General features: G+C 37.8%; 1 protein-coding gene across 1 annotated transcript in view; it reads right to left on the reverse strand.

Moving 5' to 3' along the window:
- LOC124157013 (tetratricopeptide repeat protein 7B) overlaps positions 1 to 22692 on the reverse strand; it is a 168509-nt gene that overhangs the window by 104136 nt on the left and 41681 nt on the right. Inside the window, exon 9 of the mRNA XM_046531478.1 lies at positions 12920 to 13067. Coding sequence (XP_046387434.1) covers positions 12920 to 13067 — 148 coding nt within the window. The remainder of the gene's footprint in view (positions 1 to 12919; positions 13068 to 22692) is intronic.

Raw genomic sequence — 22692 nt, forward strand, 5'->3', positions numbered from 1 at the left:
TCATGCAGTGGGTTTCCCTTCGATACCCCTACCCAGGTGATGAGGGAATGTAGGACAGCAGCTAGATACAACAAAATCACTTAGTTTTGATTACAGCTTTTGCCAATCGTTCAGGAAAGGCAGTGAAAGAAGCACACTTAACCTGTTAACCGAGCGGGACGTATATATACGTCCAACGTAATCAATATCGGGTACGGGTAGGACATATGAATACGTCTTTGAAATATAAGTTGCGCCCTGGAACGGGCGGGACGTATATTTTTGAACGACAAAGGTATTAGTCATCCATACACGTCTTGACTTGATTTTAAGACAGGGAGGGAATCAGTATCATTTCGCCATTGGGAGTGGTTGGACGTGCTCTGGGTGAGTGGCGACAGGTACGTACTTACACTTCCCTACCTATTTTCGTATTATATATCATTTACTTATATTTTTTACATTTCCAACATTTTTATTTTAGAATACATTTTTATAATTATCCATAAAAATGAATGAAAGTGATATCAGCGATGACGAAATCAAAGCACCGGCAGGTAGAAAAAGGAAACGTATTATGAGTTCGTCATCGGATTCATCTGACAGTAATTTTGACTATGATACGGAATTGAGTGATACTGAGAATGAAGAGAGTGAAGAGGTTGATAAAGTTTGCCCTAGCAACAGCATTGCTTCTGAAGAATGGCCACCTCAAAATGCAGAAAGACCACCATTTCCCTTCACTGCACATCCTGGAAAAACTTTCGATACTCCTCCAAAAAAAGTTCCTTTGTTTTATCTTGAGAAGTTTTTAGATGAGAAACTTATCAAATTAATTACAGAGCAAACAAATTTGTACGCCGCTCAATTTTTTGATAAAAATCCTGAGTTAAAAACCACGTTCAAGAATTCGAAAATGGAAGGATACAAATGAAGCTGAAATGAAGATTTTTTTGGGGCTCCTAATTTTACAAGGAATAATTGGAAAACCGGCTTTGGAACTTTATTTTTCAAGGAGAAGAATAATTGAAACACCATTTTTTTATGAAACTATGAGCGAAAGCAGGTTTGGTTTATTATGTAAATTTTTGCATTTTGCAGACAATCTAAGTTTTGATCCTAACACATGTAATAGAAAAACATATAAAATTGATCCAATCATCAATAATTTGTCAGTAAAGTTTAAAAGATTTTACGTATGTGAACGAGATATATGCGTAGATGAATCTCTTTTATTGTGGAAAGGGAATTTGTCTTGGAAACAATATATATGTACAAAAAGAGCTAGATTTGGAATGAAGCTGTTTATTTTGAGTGAAAGCCAAACTGGATACGTCCAAAATATAATTTTGTACACAGGGAAGGACACAAATTATGGTTCGAACTACCCACAAGAAAAACAATCAACAAGAATTGTTTTGGAGTTAACACATGACTTACTGAATAAAGGATATAGGATTTACTTAGATAATTTCAATACCTCAATTCATTTGGCTGAACTCTTGTGTAAACAAAATACAGATATTGTTGGAACAATGAGGATAAACAGAGTCAGAATCCCCAAGGAAATAAAAACAAAAAAATTACAGAAAAATGAACATATAGTAAGATTCAAGGACAAACTTATGGTTTTAAAATGGAAGGACAAAAAAGACGTGTTGATGCTCAGTTCTATTCATAACGACGAAAAGACAATGATTGAAAAGAGAGGAAGAAGGCAAGAAAAACCGAATGTTGTCCTGGATTACAACAAGAATATGGGCGGCGTAGATTTGGGAGATGGAGTTATGGTGGCCTACACGGCTGCCCGTAATAGGCTAAAAAAATTTTATAAGAAAATTTTTCTACGATTAATTGATATGTGCTGCTTCAATGCATATGTTATATACAAAAAAGATAAAGGTCATTAGGATCGATTACACTTTTTGATAGTGTGTGTAGAGAAATTGGTAGATAACAACATAATGAAAACCCACCCAAAGATATCAACAAGTAGCTCTACACCTAAACCATCACGCTTAGTTGAAAGGCATTTTCCAGAACAAATGGAAAGCGATGTAGGAAAAACTAAATCCAGAAAATGCCGAGTTTGCTTCAAAAAAGGTCTTAGGAAAGAATCTACATACTGGTGTCCAGATTGTAAGGTGGCACTATGTATCAACAATTGTTTTAAAATATATCACACGGAAATTGAGTTTTGAGTTTTTACGTATATATGTATATTTAATTTAATGTTTTAAACAACATTTCTATTTTATTTGTTTGGTTTTTTATTCTTCTGTAATTCATAACTTTTTAAAATTTTTTATTTGTTATCTAAATAAAAAAATATATATTGTAATCTTTAACATTACTTCTGAAAGTTATAATTCTTTAATTCGATGTTTCAATTTTATGGTTGGTATTCTTTTTTATTTGCTTGTAATTTTGTACATTCCTTTGAGCCATATGTATAAATAAACGAAAAAATATATAATTCATAGTCTTTTCATTTATTTTAAGCATAAATAAAAAAATAATAATATGAAATTACGTCCTCCAGGCGTGACGTACCGATACGTCCTAGCGAAAGTGTGCGCGCCCATTGTATGCTGCGTAATTAAAAAGGGGATTCCCCGGTTAACAGGTTAACAAAGCATAATCATATTCAAAGAAACTTGAAAAATCATTTCCCATTTATCGTTCCTGAAATGTCTAGAATGAGACGTTTTCTCACCTGAAGAATTAGGTATTAGATTTGGCCAATGTCAAAATGATTTTTATTTTCCATTGTAGCTCAGTGGAGAGCCGAATATCCAACGATCCGTCCACTAATAAGGAGAGCCCACTCTGCTCCTATCCTTTCTGTTCCTTCCTTCCCTTCCCCAACTGCTAGTGCTTCCAAATAACCATGTGTGTCCATGGATGCCTTTAAACTAGAGATGGGTTGCATAGCAGATTCCTCAAATTCGAATATTGAATCATTGTTTGAATATTCGAGTACCTCGAATTTTGAATACCTCGAATATTAAACGATGAATGCGGGAATGTTTGACTAGGTTGCCTATGCAGCAGGAAACCCAAGATTTTGGGGAGTAATTGTGATTTCCTTTAAAGGATTCAAACACGAATTTAGCTGATTAATGGAATATTTTCATTTTATGGAAACAATTTGGGCATATAGTTGATTCAACTATCATCTCTTTCAAATATTCTAAGGGGACACACCGCCTCGCGAAAAATGATTGCATGCCATCTCGGCATTCACACTGCTACGATGAATTTCTGTCTGATGTATACATTTTTATCTACCAAACGCCATTTCAGCGGCAAGCCCATCTGATACCTGACTTCATCCAACTTCTTATTCGCAACAAGTAGCTCACTTTACTCCCACTCCTACTGTCAAGTGCTAGCGGACAATGCGAGGCGTTTTGTAAAATAAACGATCTTCTCCACTGGATTTTCATCTTCTTCAATTATTTTCAGTCCATCTTTGGAAGTTCTCTTGAGATAAGCATATGACTTCGAATTGCTAGCAGCAAATATCCTGAAGGCTGTTTTACACGGTACACAGATTTGCGCCATCTGATGTACGTGAGAGGGTGCAATCAAAATTGCGTCATGTAAAGCAGTGAATTGCTAGAACACATGCGAGAATGTGTGGATGCAAGACGGCAAAATAGCCCCTGTTCTAATTTCGTTCATGCATTCGTGCAATTCCATGCCATTTAAGAAATAAATGCAGCTCTAACCTGCACAATTTTGTGCCCCATGTAAAATACCCCTTCGTCTGTGACTGTGACATTAGAGATTTATATCACAACTCATAAATTGTAACTTGATATATGTTTTCGGAAAAAAATACCGCATTAACTTCCGAGCTCAGTTGCGAGGATATCGAGTATCGCCAGAATGCTAGTTCTCCATCGTATTTTGATATTTATTTCCTTGCGTAAAATGCTTAAATAAAGTCAGCAATACATCACATTTGGTCTTACTCTTTTTTTAAATTATGCGCACATTACTAATATTTCAATCCAATAAAGGTGTAATATCAATTGCTGAAAGTCATTGTTAGACACCTTTTGGGCTAATAGATGACTCATGCAGAAGTTGACCTCCAGAAATGGGGAACTTCAAAGCAGGTAGGCAAAAAAAGGTCAGTGTGGGAGAAAGAGGGAAGGGTGAAACACGATTTTATTATTCTCCTGTAACTTGATATTTTCTTTTGAAGATTTTGATTTACGGTCTTCGTAATACGAACCCTGCGTGAGCTGGGGCCTTTTTTTATTTCGGAGAGAAGGAAAGCTTCGGAGGAGGAGGGGCCGAGGGCTGATTGATGGAGGGGGTAGCGGATTTTGGGAATTGTGCTACGTAGTTACTATCCCACAGCACTGAGGTTCTCCTGGAGGGGAAACCAGGGATTTTTGGATTTTTTCACCCAATCATTTTCGGTTTCCCATATCGAACTCTTTTCACTGCTCTAATCCACGAATTTGATGTACATCGTCAACTTGCTTAAAATGGCACTGCATGCACTAAACGACTAGATTTTTCTACATTTTCTCGAGTCAACTACCAACGACGTGCATGCAACATTGTATGGTGGGAAATTCAAAGTATTCGAGATATTTGAGATTGTACATTTAGCATAATTGTTCGAAACCTCGAATATCGAATACTTTCTAGTATTCAAGGTATTCGAGTATTCGCGGATACTATTCGCATATCTCTAATTAGAGAATTTTCCACGATCCGTTATCCCCCTCCATTCAGCAATCACCTCACCCCTCTGAATCTTTCCTCTTCACCCAAAATCAAAAACAAACGGCTCCACTGAACTTTTTCAGCCTTCTTGCTTCAAAGTTCCCAGTTTTTGGAGGTGAACTGCTGCATGAATCACCTATTAGCCCAAAAGGTGTCTAAAAATGAATTTTAGCAATTGGTATTATACTTTTAATAGATTGAAATATTAGTTATGTGCACGTAATTCAAAAAAGAATGATACTAAACACGATGCACGTTATTTAAGCAGTTTAGGCAAAGGAAAAAGTTGATGAAACAATGATGATTTCTGGTGAATCTTAATATCCTCACAGCTGAGCTTCTTGGCAGTTTCTGCGGCATTTTTTTTCGAAAACAGGACATCAGGTTACAATTTATGAGTTATGCTACAAGTCTCACTTGTCAAAGTTTCTTACGAGGCGATATCTTCTCAGGATATTTTGTTTCTCCCTACCAACAATCCAAATTCATCTCCTCATCTGCACTGCACTACTTAGAAAAGAATGGGTAAGTTGCCTTAAATTGAGGACAAACAATTTGATGGCGCAGTCATATGGTCATGTTTCACCCTCTGCAGTATGCTCTGTGTACGCTGTAAGGGATAGCATCAGTTCCGAACTTCACCTCGTATGAGTGGTTCCGTACTTTCCAGGATGGGTTGACTTCAAACCAGCGAGTGTTTTCCGTGTGAGTATAATGAAGTCAGGTTTCATTTTTATTAGTTTTATTCGTCTTCTCATCCCCATTCGTTTTATTTAGTTACTTGGCATTTTTTTTATTTTTATATCAATTTATGGATTTGAAATGGAACTCCGAATTGTGCCTTACCACGTGAATTTGAGGATGTAGATAATTACTTACATGTGAATTTCCGGGTAATGTCCTCATCCTCGCCCCATCCATTGCTCCCACAGCCTCTTCGTATATTCGTAATCTCAAGTCTTCCTTCTAACCAAATAAACACCATTGGCTATCCTCACATTCAGTTGCTAACCCTAGCCAGTTTCCCCTCCTACCCTTATTGGCCCGTCAAGTACAATGACCCTGCGTCCCAGCAGCCTGCTCATGCCGTTCTCAAAGTCTTCTTTATTTATCTTTCGCACCCGTTTTCACACAGTTGGGCCTCGGCGCCTCATTCAGGGATTATCGAGGGTCAGCTGTGGAGGGAGGGTTGTTGGGACGGAACTCTTTGAAGGACACTAGAAGGCAGGGAGGGAGGCATGGTGAGTGAAAAGATATTCTGTAATATGTAATGACTTATTTTTATTGTTTATTATTCCTTCAAATGACTTGAAAGTTATGTCAGATTGTGCATAAATGAATTTTCTTCAAAATGAAACAATAACCACTGCTTTACGGGCCATGGTTCCTTAGTAATCAGCATTTATGTGATTTTTCATTTTTTACTCAGACGCCTGACTCTTCAATGTTCAAAGAATGATAACTTTATAAAGGTCAGTTCTTAGCTGAGATAAAGTGATCAATATTCATCACAAGGATACTGCTTTCATATCTATATTCTACCCGATGCGCGACATATACCTCACTTATCACTCATTCACTGATTCACGTATACAAATTCCCGACCACTTCCGGACGTGCTGGGATGACGAAATTTTCACCGTGGGTGGGGAAAAAATATTGATTAGGGGGAAAAATCTGAAAACTCGAAAAAGTCTTGGTTTTCGAAAAAAGATTGGTTTTCGAAATATATCGATCCGAATTAACATTGGAGCCTTATGGGACTAAAACTTTTTCCATTTATTGCCTACTTGCAAATGTCACAGGAACATGAAATTTCTGTGACGAAAACTAGATTTTTTGGCAGATTTTTTGATGTGAAACATTTTGCCATATTTTGATTATAAGTATTTTTTATAATTTTTTTAAATTTCCAATGCTTTTCTTACCGGCCTATCTTTGGATTTTTTTACAACCAACTTGCAATGGTTGTAGGAATAAGTGCTTAACGTATAAGATACTAGATTTTTTGGTTGATTTTGTGGTGTGATTTTCTCTGCAATATTTTGATTTTAAGTATTTTTTTTAACTTTTTAAAATTTCCAATGCTTTTCTTATGGGCCGAACTTCGGAATTTTTTTGACCAACTTGCAATAATCGTAGGTCAAATTCCTTTAAATGCAAGATACTAGATTTTTTCCTCAATTTTTTTGCTATCTTAAAATTTCCATAAGTAGAACAAATTACGAGTTGATTAACGACAATCGATTTTCCATCGAAATCGCGACTCCTACAACGTTTGGTAACTTACAACACATCCGCTGTGAAGTTTGCATTCCCCCAACACACAATTTTAGATTTTTCGGACTTTATTTTTGCCATTTCCCGACGAGGTAGGGACACCAAATTCACCTGAGTGATGTCTTTCACGTGCCCCTGCGTGCCGCTAACAGGAGAACGCTGAATATTTAATTATAACGGGTGACACCGTCGAAAAACCATGCTTGCACTACAGCTACTGAGCCAGAATTTTTATCGAAGGTAAACGATGCCGCATTATACGGGGCAAGCACATAAAGTCCCGCGATAACCCCCTGGAACCCACCCAAAAAAATAAAAATTACCTTATAAGTCGCATATTTTGTGTACCATTTATCCGAATTGTATAGCTTTTATTGATTCGGAATGGGAATTGTTTCGGCTACATTTACCATTCATTTTCAATTATCCAGGCCTATTTACACACCCGCAATAAAACTTCAAATTTTTAAATGTAGATTTATCAACAAAATAGTAGAGGTGTAAAGGGGGGTTCCAGGACATGGACACCTAAACGCGATTTTTTAAAAGCACTTTCCAATTCAAATTCAAAACGCGAGAGATAAGGCAGTTCCTTTCGACTCAGGAATTACTGATAACCATTATATAGAAGTACAAAAACAGTCTGGTGTTGTTTTCATATATGGGGAAGCAAAATATTACGTGAAGATGAGTCACCCAGCTTATGAGTCGAAGTTTCCGGCGCTGAATTCGCGGAAGAATACCGGCAGAGAAGCTATACTCAGTAGATTCAATCTATTATTACTAAAATGTCGTGGGAAAATTATTTTTTAGTGCGTAAACATTATTGAGAGGGGAGATTTTTTCGTGCTCTTAATCTATTTTTGTCCATTCATCACTGACAGCAGTTGCACGATTATTTCAAATGCTCACTTAAAAGTTTTCTAAGCACCAGAAAAGTGAATTTAGTCACGGAATATCCCGGGTACCAGTGGCGTAACTAGGAATATGCTTTGGGTGTGATGGTAGTACCTGGGGGGCGGCTTCACCCCCCCCCCCCTCCGAGGCAATGGGGATTCCCGTAAAATTTAAAAAAATGGCATGCCTGTAAAAACGTTCTACATAATTTTGGCAAATAAAATTTAACTTTAAGTAGATGCAGTTGCTATTTATCAAAGCTAGACTTTTGTTTTAATATTTTTTTAAATTCTCTGAGGCTTTGGAGAGGGATCCATCCCCTCATCCCCCAACCATAATTACGCCACTGCCAGGTGCTCCATATTATCTATGGCATGGTGTTTAGAGGGAGGAAACCGACAGCTGGGGTCATTTGCACCATGAGGTAAGAGAGGGAGTATAGAAACCCTGTGTTGGAATTAGCCAGGTTGTAACGACAGGCTTAACCAGGGCTTAATGTCCCATCTGCCGGACAGTGTGTTGCACTGGAAGTTCCGTCCACACTACTCTCAAGCATACAGCCATCTCCGAAAACTTTCTGCCTCAGCCAGGACATTAACCCCGGTCCATAGGGTGTGAAGCCTTTGTGATGCATAAGTGAAATTTTGCTCCCTAATTACGGGGTTAATTTGGGTGACTTTCCTCAGGTATAACATTTCTTCAATCTCCAATCTCGGGTTTGCCTAGAGGTGGTAAAATGAATTTCCTGAAAACTGCTTTTAATGAGTCAACTTTTTTCAAAAATTGGCTTCTCTGTGAACATTTAGTGTCATCATTCCGAAATCTCTCCAGTATGATAGACTTGCAGCTTAGTACTAGAAATGCTAGACGTTCAACCGTGGGTAATGTTGTTCATGAATGTAAAATCATGTTTCTCTTAAAGTAACACATCATCTGGGGTGTTACTTTTGAGAAAATACGATCATTAGGCTTCAATTTCTTGCCTCTAAATGTGTAATTGCATCCTGGAAACAAACCAGCCCCTACAGGAAAGGATTTCATGCTAAATACCGAAAAACCTCACATATGAAACTTCCTCACTAATGAAACTTTTTTTGGCTTTCCGCTGAAAGTTTAATAAGTGAGGTTCTACTGTACAGGCATCCCCCGAATTACGTAAGAGATGCGTTCCGGCAGACTCTGCGTAAGTCAAAATTTACGTAAGTCGAACCTTTGTGTTAGTGCTTCAGAGATTTCGATCGGCGCGGTGAAATTCTCAGCGGAGAAATGCGCGGTAAATTCTCGGTGAAGTTTCATTTAATTCACTGCGATATTCATGAACTCTACCGCATATTCTTACGTTATTAGATACAAAATCGATAAACATTAATATAGTGTGAGAGTTGCATCTCGAGCATTGCCAATCAAAATGCGTAATATTATTCCCAGAGTTGACTGATTGCGTGGATTCGGGAAAGTACGGTATCTCAACGCTACATTACTAAACTGAATACTTAAATTGATTCATCTAAGGGCCCAAACAATGCATTGTCTACCTACCTTTAATCATTATATCTTCTGCCTTTTATATATTACGTTGACCGATGAATCTGGTGGTTTCACTGTCACAGTTAATACACGTAGGAGGAGAGTCTAGGATTACGAGCAAATAACACACAAAAAAATGCCAGAAAATTACTATATTCCTAGATAAATTCACATGCACATACCCTCAATCTTTCACGCACGGAAACATACTTTCATTATCTCATATCTCAATAAAATAACGTGAAAATATCATCATTTGAATATTTACTGGGCTGGAAACATCGAACATCGAAGAGTATTTCCAAAGCACGAAGCTAATTAAAAGTGAGCTTTTATTCAGCCAACTCCGTCATTAACGTGCAACAAAGTTAGTGGGGAAAAGCTTTCAATGACGCAATATTCATTTACAGTTGCACAGAGATAACGAGAAAATGCAGCTTAATAAAATTTTCCACCAGAAACATGTAAACAATTACGCAATTAATATCGTGTGTCAACTTTTCCTTAACTTTTTCGCGGGGTTCATTGCCAACACTCAAAATTTCAATGCCATTACGTGGGTACTAAACAATTCTTTTCCGCAATAAAAATTTCTGCTTGAACTTCATTTTCTTTTAATTCCATAGATAGAAATGTCCAAACTTTAGGATACAATTTTTAAATAGTTGAATGTTGGAGTTCGGGAGTGCATGCTGTACAACAAGTTGTATCGTACGGGAATGAGCGCAACCACATCCATCGCTAGAACTGCAAATTTTTACGTTGATTGCTGACTTGGGATTTATAAGTGATTTTTCTACAGAAATTAATGAAAATTCCTTCGATGAATGACAAAAATAGGTGACTTTGTTATTTTTAGCACATAAAAAACTCGATAACTATTCAATTTTTTTTCTACCATAGGTTGTACGAGCGAATATCTACTTCTTCGCGCTCGCATTCGAAAATAAACGTAATCATTTGAAACACGGTTATCACTTATAGTCCCCCCTTTTTTTCCAAAAATGCCTGTGGTAAAAGTAAATGGAGGGACTACATTCAAACGCATTTTTTTAACTTTTCCCGAAACTGAAGCCTCAAAATTAGGGGGGCGGACTATATTTGGAGAAATACGGTAATTCCAAATGCACTTTATACTTAGGCAGAACATAGACAGAACTTGAAAATATGAATAATGCACTAAAAAAACAAATTATGTAGATAGACATCCATGGATAAAATATATAGCAACTTTGAAAATAGACAACAAAAAAAGGGTAAAACATAATAAAAACAGCTCAAAAAATAAGTTTACCGTTTTCCATAATGATGTATTGAAGAATACAGTAAAACTTTGATTTTACGCACTTTGATTTTACATCAAGTCTCGTTTGCACGCAACGACACTCAAGACCAGCCGGAAAGCATAGGGAATTGCAATGGTGAAACTTCGATTTTACATCTTTTCTTGATTTTACGCAGTTTTTTGATTTTGCGCAGCATAACCTCAGCCCCAAAGAGGCCGCTAATCTTGATTTTACGCAGTTGTCTTTCAACTTGTTTTGAAAATCCCGACTGGAGCAATATGAAGTTTGGTTATTTATTCGTCTCAATGAGTTGCAAAAATGAATATAGGAACGGTTGAAATGACATCGTGCTGTTGAGCGTGAAACTAAAAATATCGCAAATCTGATTATTGCTTCCCCTGTGCCCTCTCAGTAATATTTCAGGCTCCTATACGAACACGAATGTCGCTCTTAGATCAAATTCGCAGCATGTATTGTCTCATTCCGCAGGCTAACCTCACAACTGCGGTACAAATGGAGGCGAGGGAAAGGTGCTTGCACGGTGCACTTATCAGAACTGACTCAACTTGTATCTCATTGTCAGTGGGTTTAGATTAAGCACAGTTGGCACTCGAATAGCTATTAGCTTAACTCCACTAGGTGGCAAGCGTTTATTTTTAACGGAGTTTATGCCCTCGGAGAATAACTCCTGTTCTCAATCTTCATGTTATCATTGAAGTCTAATTCAAGACGTGAGTGATAAGGCAGTCCCTTTATACTCAAAAATGGCTTAGCACCATTAAATCGAAATACAAAAAGTGTCCGGTGTTGTTATCAGATATGGGGAAGCAAAATATGTGTTACGTGAAGATGAGTCACACGGCTTGTGAGTCCAAGGTCCCGGCGCTGAATTTGCGGAAGAATGCCAACAGAGAAGCTATTTCTGGTAGATTCAATCTACCAATGCTAAAATTTCATGGGAAAATGCTTTTTTAATGCATAACAATTATAAAGAGGGAATATTGTTCCGGACCATTAATAATTTTTCATTCATCACTGGCGGCAGGACGGTAGTTGCGCGGTTATTTAAATAGCTTACTTAAAAAGTGATCTAAACACAGGAAAAATCTGAATTTCCGAATATCCTGGGTCCTGTTTGCTCCGTATTATCTATGGTATGCTATTTGGAAGGAGGTAACCGACAGCTGGGGTCATTAGCGCCATGAAATAAGGGCTGGGGGGATAGGAACCCCATGTCGGCATTAGCTAATTGTAATGATAGGCTCCAAAGGGACCAGGACTTAACGTCCCATCAGCTGGACAGAGTAGTGCACTGGAAGTGCCCTCCACATTACACTGAAGTAGGGATAGGGCAATCCCTGATAAGATTCTGCTACTGCCAGGACTTGAACTCAGGCCCACAGGGTGTAGAGCCTTTGTGATGTATTAGTGAAACTTTGCTCCCTATTAATGGGGTTAATTTGGATGACTATCCTCAGATACCTCATTTCTTCAATATCCAATCTCTCCTTGTCTGCAGGTGGTTAAAGGGATATCCTGAAAACTGCTTTCAATGAGAATATTTTCGAAAATTAGCTTCTCTGCGAGCATTTACTATCACCATTCCGAAATTTCTCCTGGGCAACAGATGTAATCTTAGAGCCAGAAATGCTAGCAGTTCAAGCATGTTGTTCAACCATGGGAAACATTGTTCAGGAATGCTACGTTGTTTCTCTTTAGGTAACACGTCATCTGTGGTGTTGCTAGTGAGTAAACAAGATTATTAGGCTTCATTTTCTTGCCTCCAAATGAGTAACTGAATCCGGGAAACATACATCTGACGCGATTGAAAAGGATTTCATGCTCATTTACCATAAAACCTCACATATGAGACTTTTTCTGCTTCCGGTTCTGGCTTAAATCAGAATTATACAAAAGTATGTGACCAAGCATTCTAAAAATAATGAGCAAATGTTATCCTGAAAACTATACTCCACCTCAATACAAAATCTTGATTTTACACAGTGCCCATATTTCGGTCACTCCAACTGCGTAAAATCAAAGTTTTACTGTATGTTAAAAATTCGTAGTATGTACACATTTAGCGAAACACTCCTCATTTTAATGTTCACTCTCACAGCTTGAAATGAGTCCAGGAGTTGAGTGCAGATCACGAGAGATGTGATGGAGGCAAAGCAATAATGAACATGGATGCTACGAACCTCATTCAACAAGTGAGCTAGGCCCCAGCGCACCAGAGTGATGGCTAGCAGATCATAGACAGCTGTGGTGTTGTCATACGCATGCACCCTTGCATCTCGGAACTCGGGTGACTGACTCAACACTGCATCACGCACCGCCATCGCCTCACTGCAACCAACAAGAATACACACACCCACATTTTAAGCGCACACAAACCAACCACTTGCACCGTTGCATTTGGGGAGAGTGAGAGGTAGGTACTCATTTACGTAGTTTTATTGAATTTGTATCCTTATTTTCTTATTATGAATCAAATATGATTAAAAATGATTCAGCCGCTCTTGATTTATTAAGGGTTTAGCTAAACTGTAAGTTCATTAATTGTAAGGCGGTACGAAGTTCGCCGGGTCAGCTAGTATAATTATAAAAACATCTACTGTAAATGTTAACTCGGATAATTATTCCCATATACATTCAGTTCAGAATAATATCTATCCTACTTGTGAAAAAGAAATAGAATCTGTTATTGAAAAAAATAACCTAAAGCACTCAGCTGGTTGGGATGAGATTCCATGCTCCCTTCTGAAAGGAAATTGAATTAATTTACTTCTCACTCCTATGACGCATCTGGTCAATGCATCCCTCTCCTCTGGTATTTTTCCCGATAAACTAAAAATGGCTACTGTGTTTCCCTTACACAAGAAGGGTGATCCTCACTTAATGGATAATTATCGACCTATTTCTAAATTATCAGTCTTTTCTAAAATACTTGAAAGTATCATTTCAAGGAGGATTATGTCTTTCTCAATGAAGAATGATGTTCTATCAAAATCCCAATTTGGTTCCATTGGGGGCCTTTCTGCTGAATTTGCCATTTATAAATTTATTGATGATGTTATTGAGGGCCTTGATCACCATTTCCATACTGTTGGCATTTTTTATGATCTCACTAAAGCTTTTGACTCAGTTGAATTAAATATTCTTCTGAAAAAAAATTCACTTTTACGGAATTCGGGGCATTTATAACAACCTGATCAGATCTTTTCTTTCAAATAGTTTCCAATCAGTAACAGTTACAAATGACAATATGGCTAAACATACATCATCATATCGACAAGTGACTAAGGGTGTTCCTCAAGGCTCCATTCTTGGGCCCCCACATTTTTTGCTGTACATAAACAATCTGCCTTCATCTTTGAATGGAAGTATTTTCATGTATGCGGATGATACAAACCATCTAATTAACCATGATGGAAATACAGCAGTCACTGCTGAAAATGCTGTTAATGGAAACTTGGTGCTCCTCCAACAAAGTTACCTTAAATAAAGCCAAGTCTGCTAATGTTTTTTTCCATCCTTCGCAAAAAAATTTGATTATAGTCTCTACGTCAAGTTTTCTGACTGCAGTCTTCAACGAGCCAATGATACTAAGTTTTTGGGGCTCATTACAGTAAAACCTCTTTACATCGTAATGGAGGGGACCAAAATTTGGGCAATTTGATGCATGGAGGTTCACTATAGAGAGGTTTTAGTGGTAGGCACCATTTTTTCATATCCTTGGGAAATGAAAGGTGCTGTCTTTTAAGCCGTTATATTAATATATTTAAACATTTAGGTATGCATAAGTGAACATATATTTACAATTTAATGGTTACACAAAGGTAAAAGTAAATTGTTCAAGAGGCCTTTTTAGAAAATAAATTAGTTAATGGGTTTGCTTAAACAATTTTTCAAACACTCTCGAAATAATGTGCGTGAGTGCGTGTAATAAATGTGTTAGAGTGCGCAGTGTCCATCCTAGAAGTGAATTCACAAAAATACATTATTTGTGTGATATATCGTTCACCAAATGGTGAAGTTCGTGACTTCTTAGACCTTTTCTCAGAAACTGTTAATTTCCTCATCTCTAAAAACACAGATGGCATCATAATTTTTGGTGATTTTAATATTGATCTATCAAGCAACTCCCCTCATAAGTCATCCTTTCTCAATGTGTTATCATCCTTTGGTTTAAATGTCATGAATAGTGAACCAGCCCGGTTAACCTCCCACTCCGAAACCCTCATTGACCTGATAATTAGCAATCTCCCTAAGTTGTGTTTCTCCTGTACTACTTTTGATTCCCTTATGTCTGACCATCTTGCAATTAATGTCAACATAAAAATCAAAACCCACACCCCACCTCGTCTTGTACCTATGTCTCAGCGAGCTTTCTCAGACTCTGCTATGGAAAAATTCCTTCATGATCTATCTCTTGAAAATTGGGAAGAGATATACTCAAGTCTGGATTTGAACTCAAAACTTAGTGCCTTTCTTAACATTTTTCATATCTATTTCAATGCAGCTTTTCCACTAAATGTGAAAAAAAGCAGAATCTTCCCTCTAAAGGAAAAGATATATTCTGAGAATGTTCTTAAAAGAGCCGCTAATGTACGCAACCTTTACTCCCTGATAAAAAGCGGTAAAAATGAATTGATTCCCAGTTACAAAGTAGCCAGGAAAGACCTTAAATCTATGGTATACAATGAACGTAGGATTAAAATTGATACATACATAAAAAACTCAAACAACATTATAAAGGCTTCATGGAAAGTGATCAAAGATAATACAAAATCCTCCTGTGGAACCCTGACCCCCTCCCCGATCTTCTTTAATGGCACTCCTTGCTCTGATCCATCAATCACTGCAGATAGCTTCAATAAACAATTCTGTTACTCACCCTCAACCCTGAATTCCACAATTGATTTCAAAGTAGTCAACCCCGAACAGAGTATTTTTCTCTTCCCAAGCACGCAAACTGAAATTATTCACATTATTCACTCCTTCAAAAATAGTTGGTCAGCAGGTACTGATGGTATACCCATGCCTATAATTAAGCATGTTGCCAAAGTCATTGCTGGTCCCCTTTCTGACATATTTAATACCTCCATATGCTCTGGAGTCTTCCCAGACCTTTTCAAATATGCTTCAATTACCCCAATTCATAAGAAGGGCCCTCTAAATGACTCGGCAAACTACAGACCTATATCTGTACTGTCTGCCTTCTCAAAGATATTTGAAAAACTCTTTTACCATTGTGTAATGAGTTATCTCAAAACCTTTAAAATACTGAAAAATGCCCAACACGGTTTCTGTAAATCCAAATCCACAAGTACAGCCATCTTTCAGTTATTAAACCAACTATGCACAGCTTTTCAGGAACGCAAATTAGCAGCTGGTGTTTTCTTTGATCTAAGCAAAGCCTTTGATCGAATTAATCATGAAATTCTCCTCTCTAAACTGCAGTCAGTGGGCATCTTGGGGAAAGCTCTCTCCTGGTTGTCATCATACCTAACTGACCGTCAGCAATTTGTCAAATATACCTCCAGAACAGCAAAAAGCATTACAGTAGTTAAGTCAAATCCCCTTACTGTGAAAGCAGGAGTACCACAGGGTTCTATACTAGGGCCATTGCTATTCCTAATTTTCATTAATGACTTGCCAGACAAACCCCTCCTCCAAAATGCCATTCTATATGCAGATGACACCTCAATCATTTCAAGTGAGGTAAATAGGAGCGACCTAGTAAATACCACACAAAGCAGTATCAACAGCATGTCAGAATGGTGTCATGATAACGCCCTTCAAGTCAACATTGACAAAACAGTTTTTCTTCAGTTCCATGGCAACCGGTCTCCATGTACCTCAAGTATGATCTTAAATGTTGGTCCTCATGTGATTTCCCGGGCACATTCAACAAAATTATTAGGTGTTATCCTCACTGACAACCTTGACTGGTCATCACATATTGATTATATAATGAATAAACTATCCACTGGCATATTTATTATAAGAAAGCTGGCTGAAGTAACTACCATTGATACTCTGAAGATGATATATTATGCCAAAATATATCCTCACCTAACTTATGGCATCATCTTTTGGGGTAATGCTAGCTGCTGCCACAAAGTTTTCTCTATGCAGAAACGTGCAGTGAAAGCCATGGCCAGAGTTTCTATGCGAGCACCTGGGGCGGAATTCTGTACACGGATACCGACAATCGTCGGTGTCGGTAGCTACCGACGATCGTCGGTCGCACCGATAGAAATGTGATTCACAAAACCCCGCTACCGACAGATTGTCGGTGCAACCGACAAATTCGTGACGTAATGCTTTTGTCGGTACGAAAGTGGCACCCGCACGCGAGGCTAGGCGCCTCGACCAATCATATTTCTCCTTTGTTTGCATTAAACAAATGAGGCTCCAAAAACACCATCTGTTATTCGTCAGCCCGCGAAGAAGTTAAAAAGTGTTGATCACTGCTTTGTGAAATATTTACGATGTTAAATCACTCTGCGAACACAATTTCTTACTCCCGTTGGTGCGATGTGGCTTGTATTCCAATATTTTGCTGTATTTACCATCAGATTTTTTCTAGCCCCAGTAAAAAAGCCTTTATATTCAAGGATTCAACGGTCGTTGATAGAAGAACACCGGCAACATTTGGTGCTCAATGTATTGGAATTTTCAAGTATAATTGTCTTGAAGAGGACTTTGACTGCTACATAATTGTTCACCTACGCTTATTATAATTGTATTATTGGGATTAGCAGTGACGAAATTATTTTTATTAGTATTGTAACAATGTACCTTCATCTTGAGCCACGGCTTGTTTACATCGTTTGCCTCATTGTTCGCCGTAAGTCCGATACTTCCACAGGGGTAATTATTTAATTAGAAAACATTTTTGTCGCTTGAATTCACATTTTGGGCTATTTAAAATACATTCGTTGAGAAAAACACCGAGATTCCGCGGATGTCACGGAAGGTATCATCAGTATCATCGCGTCAAGTGTTGTGATTGTGAACTTGAGTGACATACTTTACCTTATCTATTTGGAAGTGTTAACTTTTGCATTTTGATACCATTTGTGTGTTATTTCAAACTTTGCGTTGATATGACTTTGACTAAATATGCTTGATCAGTGTTAATTTGTGATATACCGTTGGAAGTATGAAGGTTTTCTCGTGTTGAAATGAAATTTTTGTAGTTTTATGATGAATAATTCATTAAATGTTTCCTTGTTTAGTGCAATCATTCTTTTTATTTGCCCCTTTCTACCGATGGAATACACGGTACGTACCTACTCAGTGCTCTTATAGTAATAATGAAAATCTATCTTGAAGTCCCGTACAGTGTTTGGTTAGTATGGTGAACTAAATTCAGCATTAATTTTACGGGAAGTTTTGTGCACCGGTAACGACGTCAAAGAGTGAGAGGAGTTAAGTGATGCCATTTATATTCTTCTAAAATATAGTAGCAATATGCTTTTTCTATTTCGTCGTTGCTGTCTGATGCTCTCAAGAGTACTTACGAAGGTAGGAGAGTGATTTTCATTATAAACCCCATTCTCAGATGCTCATATAGGGTATTGAAGTTAATATGAAAGTAAACGAAATGTCCACGTATATATTTCATTGAAAGTGCATCAATAGGCATTCGTTTTTATTGAAAATATAAATTAATTTCGGATCCAAACTTTACGAATCAACAATAGATACCTATCGTGTCTTGTTGTGAGTAATTTAAAAGCAAAGCAATACGTTACATACTTAAAATTACGGAATATTTATAATGTAAAATACCTTACGCTATTGGAACGCATAAAGTAATATAAGTGTAACATTGGTAAAGTTAAATACTGCTCCCACTATGTAAATTTTACGTTTCAAGTGTTTAATCAATCATTTTTATCATAAATAACATACAATTAGAGCGCTTCCACGGATCTAGCGTCGTAGATTATGATTTAAAATCGTCAGCTTAGGCCGAAAAGTGTAAACAAAAGCCCGCCATGTTGCTAAAAATTTGTCGGTAGGTCCTACCGAGCGTTTTGAAATCGTCGGTATGTACCGACGAGTTTACCGACAACTGTCGGTGGGATAACGACAATCGTCGGTAAAACGTGTCTCCTGAATCGCTCGTACCGAGACTTATCGGTAGGATCGGCTTACCGACACCGACAATCGTCGGTACGGTGTACAGAATTCCGCCCCTGGCTTACCTCTTTACAATGATCTGAAAATACTAACATTCCCATCACTGTACATACTCAACTGTGCCTCTTTTGTTAAGAATAACCCTGAATACTTTCCAAAAAATAGTTCTCTCCATAATCACGCTACCAGAACCACCAATGACATTCACCTCAAAGACTACCATAGCACTTTCTGCCAAAAAGGACCCCTTTTCTCCCTATCAAAAATATACAACAGGCTACCGTATGATATTAAATGTCTTCCACCTACACCATTCAAGAATGCTTTGAAGAAATATTTAATAGAAAATAACTATTATAGCCTGAAGGATTTTATGTTGGGCTCGGAGTAATCTTTGCCCATCAACCACTAAAATTGTAACTTTTTTCTTTTATCTGTAAAAATTGTAAATGTTATATCACTTCATTTATTTGTAACTATTACTTTAATTATTTACTTTATTTTGACGACTTCCAATGTCACCGGAACATGTGATCTCAAGGAACAATAAAAATTATTATTATTATTATTATTAATGTTTTCAATTCCACGAGCACTTTTTAATGCCATTTTCACTGTAAATAAATCACTAGCTGTTTTCGTTAATGCCTTTTGACCTAGGAAATAATTCCCTGGTCTAAGGGTTGTAATTTACTAATAGTGTTCGGAGGAAAGAACAATAGTTTTATATTTCTAAACATAATTTCTTCATCCTCGTATTTAACTGCCGGAGTTTTTTTATTTGTGCAGCCTAGATATACAGTTTCTTCTGTTTTTCCTCGGTTGTTTACAATAGATGTGAGGGTGAATGATGGTATTCCAAAGGTCACTGCCTTCTGCCTGTCCTCGTTGATGGCTAGGAAAATTGCTAATTATGTGGTAATGTCAAGCAGTCGCCTTCTTTTATTTTTTGAATCCATCATCAGCCTATGATTAATTAAGTAATTTTCATATTTTATGGCAAATAATAGAAAATACTCCTTATTATATCTTTTAGAATTGATTTATCATTCTTATAACATGTGACTTGTTAAAGATTGTAAAAAAATAAATAAACACGTGACTACTGCAAAAAATAGACAAAAAATTGAGCGTAATTTTGAAAATTTTGTTGAATTCCCTCTCTCCAAAATACAATGCACGTAGCGTTCCGAAGAAAAACACTGTCGAGGGCACACAGAAATGCTAGGTCTGCAAAAGGACGTGATTTCCCGGTGAGAATGCTGGGCGAACTTCTTCAGAATGCGGCGGCGACGGTAAAAAATTTCATTGCCCTACCGCGTATCAGCTAATTAACTGTCTCCTTCACCTAACACTGTCGTGCATGGATTGATGTTCGTTCAGTATTTCTAGAAATTGACGTCCCAGACTCCCGATGGAATAGTCAGATTTCGCGGTATAAATACGCAGGCAAGACATATGACTGTCGCTAAGCGCAATAAATTTTAAACTACGATCGTTCACGAAAGCATCGAAAAAATTACCAAGGCGGTAGTAAGAAAGTGCTACACCGGGAAATATGGGAATAAAATAATTGCGAAACTGTATTTGATTTATTTCAAGTCGCGGAAAATTCATGAAATATTTTAATTTTAGAAGCGGAAGTAGCAATGCGGTCGAGTAATTCTGTCTCCATGGATGGGAGTGAAGTTAGTTGAAATACTTCCGTCAGCAAGTGATTATAGGCTGCACTGGTCGCCTCTTTTTATTAACTGAACATAGTATGTAGGCACTTACAAGAAAATAAAGCCATCAGTAAAAGAAAGCGAGTGCTATCACGCAATTTTGACCATGATTCGAGAGAAAACGATGTGTTCTGTCTTCATTTACCGTCACTTAATATGATTAGGATAGTTAGATGCCCTAACTAATGGTTAACGTAAAAATTATTAAAGGTGTATAAGAAAAAAATAAGCATGAAACATTTATCGCTGAAAATGTCATTCCATGTAGGTAAATGCGGCTGCATTAAGAGGACGTGGGACATAAATTTTTCTCCTCCCACGAGGCCGTCTGAGTTTGGAGATAGTTCTCTTGTCGGCCGGTAGAGTCGTCTCAGACAATCCATCCTTGCGTCGGCGTTTTTGACTAGGGTTTATTATCTTCAGTGTGTTCCTCTTTGAAGGAATGAGGCGGGCGAGGCTTCTGCAAGCTCTCGCTCCTCCTCTCTCGCTTCTCCCGTGGCCGTCGCCAACGGGAATTCACTCGCACTCTTGGGTGTGTGTGCACCCTGACAGTAGCGATACTCGAGGATCAGTTACCCTTTCTCATTAGAGCCCTTTTACTTTCAGCATGGGTGTCACTTTGAGTTTTTTTATCGGTATTCATGGAAAGCTGAGAGCGTATGGATGCAGAATTTTGCAATGCGCTTCCTCGGAAGTCACGGAGGAAATAAATCCACATTCGCTGGAAGGTGTCCCCGCCTTATCGTAACCGGGGGTCCTCATCCCCACCCGCACATTTTTTGGTCCCTCGAGCCAGATCGCACACATGCTGTGCATCTGACATACTAGATACCAAAATAAAACCGCGGAAAAGAGACTTGGGAACAAAAAATATCATTTTTGTAGCATAAAAATAATATTCTATTTTCCTGTTGAATTTGTATTTTAATAGTACTTAATTATTCAGACGTTATGAATCCGAAAAGCTTTCGTAGTGGAGTTGCATCAGCTGTAGTGATTGGAAAAACCTTGGCGACAAGGTAAATATTGCAGCAAAATCAATAATATACCAATGAGGATTACAAAATAATGTTGGCTTGAATATAAGATACACCTTCAATTTCTGTTTGTATCGGATGTGCCACACGAATGACAACGAAAATGCTGACCTTACTGACTTTGAAAAGTCCTGATGAAATCCTGTTTCACTCGCAGGTCTTTTCGTTCGAGGTAATTTACAGTTTCTGGTTGCTTTTCCGAATGGAGTGCTATCCGATGGGGACAGGTTAGTAGTTTCCTGGTAATTGTTGGGATACTGCACCAGAGTTAAAGAAAAGAGTATGTAATATCTGTTTTTAAATTATTTATTTTTAGCTTTTTTATTAGGCAACTGTCCTTCCCCGTCTTTCTCCCCCTCTTTCGTTTCCCCGCTGAATTTCTCATTTCTTGAGCTGCCAAAATTCCAGGATTCGAATCGGCATTGGACAACAATTTCGGGAAGCATACACTCAATGTAGAATTTTTTCAATTTTTCCACCATAAATTTTCTCCAAAAATCGTCATCCCTTTCGATTCTCTCCACTTTTAAATCACATTTGGTCCATACGGCAAAGATACTAAAATCTCGCTGGGTTATGTGAAGCTGGCCCTGAATTTGGAAGAAGTAATTATGCTTCTGGTTAATCTTCATTTTGTCATTCTTCATCCAGAAGTTTACTTTTCCTTTGTTGACTGCCTCTTCTACAGCCATCTCTGCTGCCGATGACGGACACTTTATTTCGACTATCCCACGATCACCAACAATTCCATCGGGAGAGGCCCTCCAAGGAAAGGAAATTCTTTGTAAACGTACAGCCCACATGGTTGAATGCAAATACCTTCCTTTAACTCCAATGCTGTGTGAGCTTTTTCCTCATTTATCCTTCCATATTCCTAGTGAGGAGAGTCAAAATTGCTGTACATAACTGATTTTATAAAGTTTTCACAGCCAGTGTGCGGAAGCATTTTACACACGCGGCCAAAATTGGAAGCACTGAGCATATTCCGCCGCATTGTGACCCACTGAATATTTTTTCCTTGCCCCACTGTTTGCCTTTCGATTTCCTCTATTT

This window comes from Ischnura elegans, chromosome 4 (genome assembly GCF_921293095.1).
Source record: "Ischnura elegans chromosome 4, ioIscEleg1.1, whole genome shotgun sequence".
Lineage (NCBI taxonomy): Eukaryota > Metazoa > Arthropoda > Insecta > Odonata > Coenagrionidae > Ischnura > Ischnura elegans.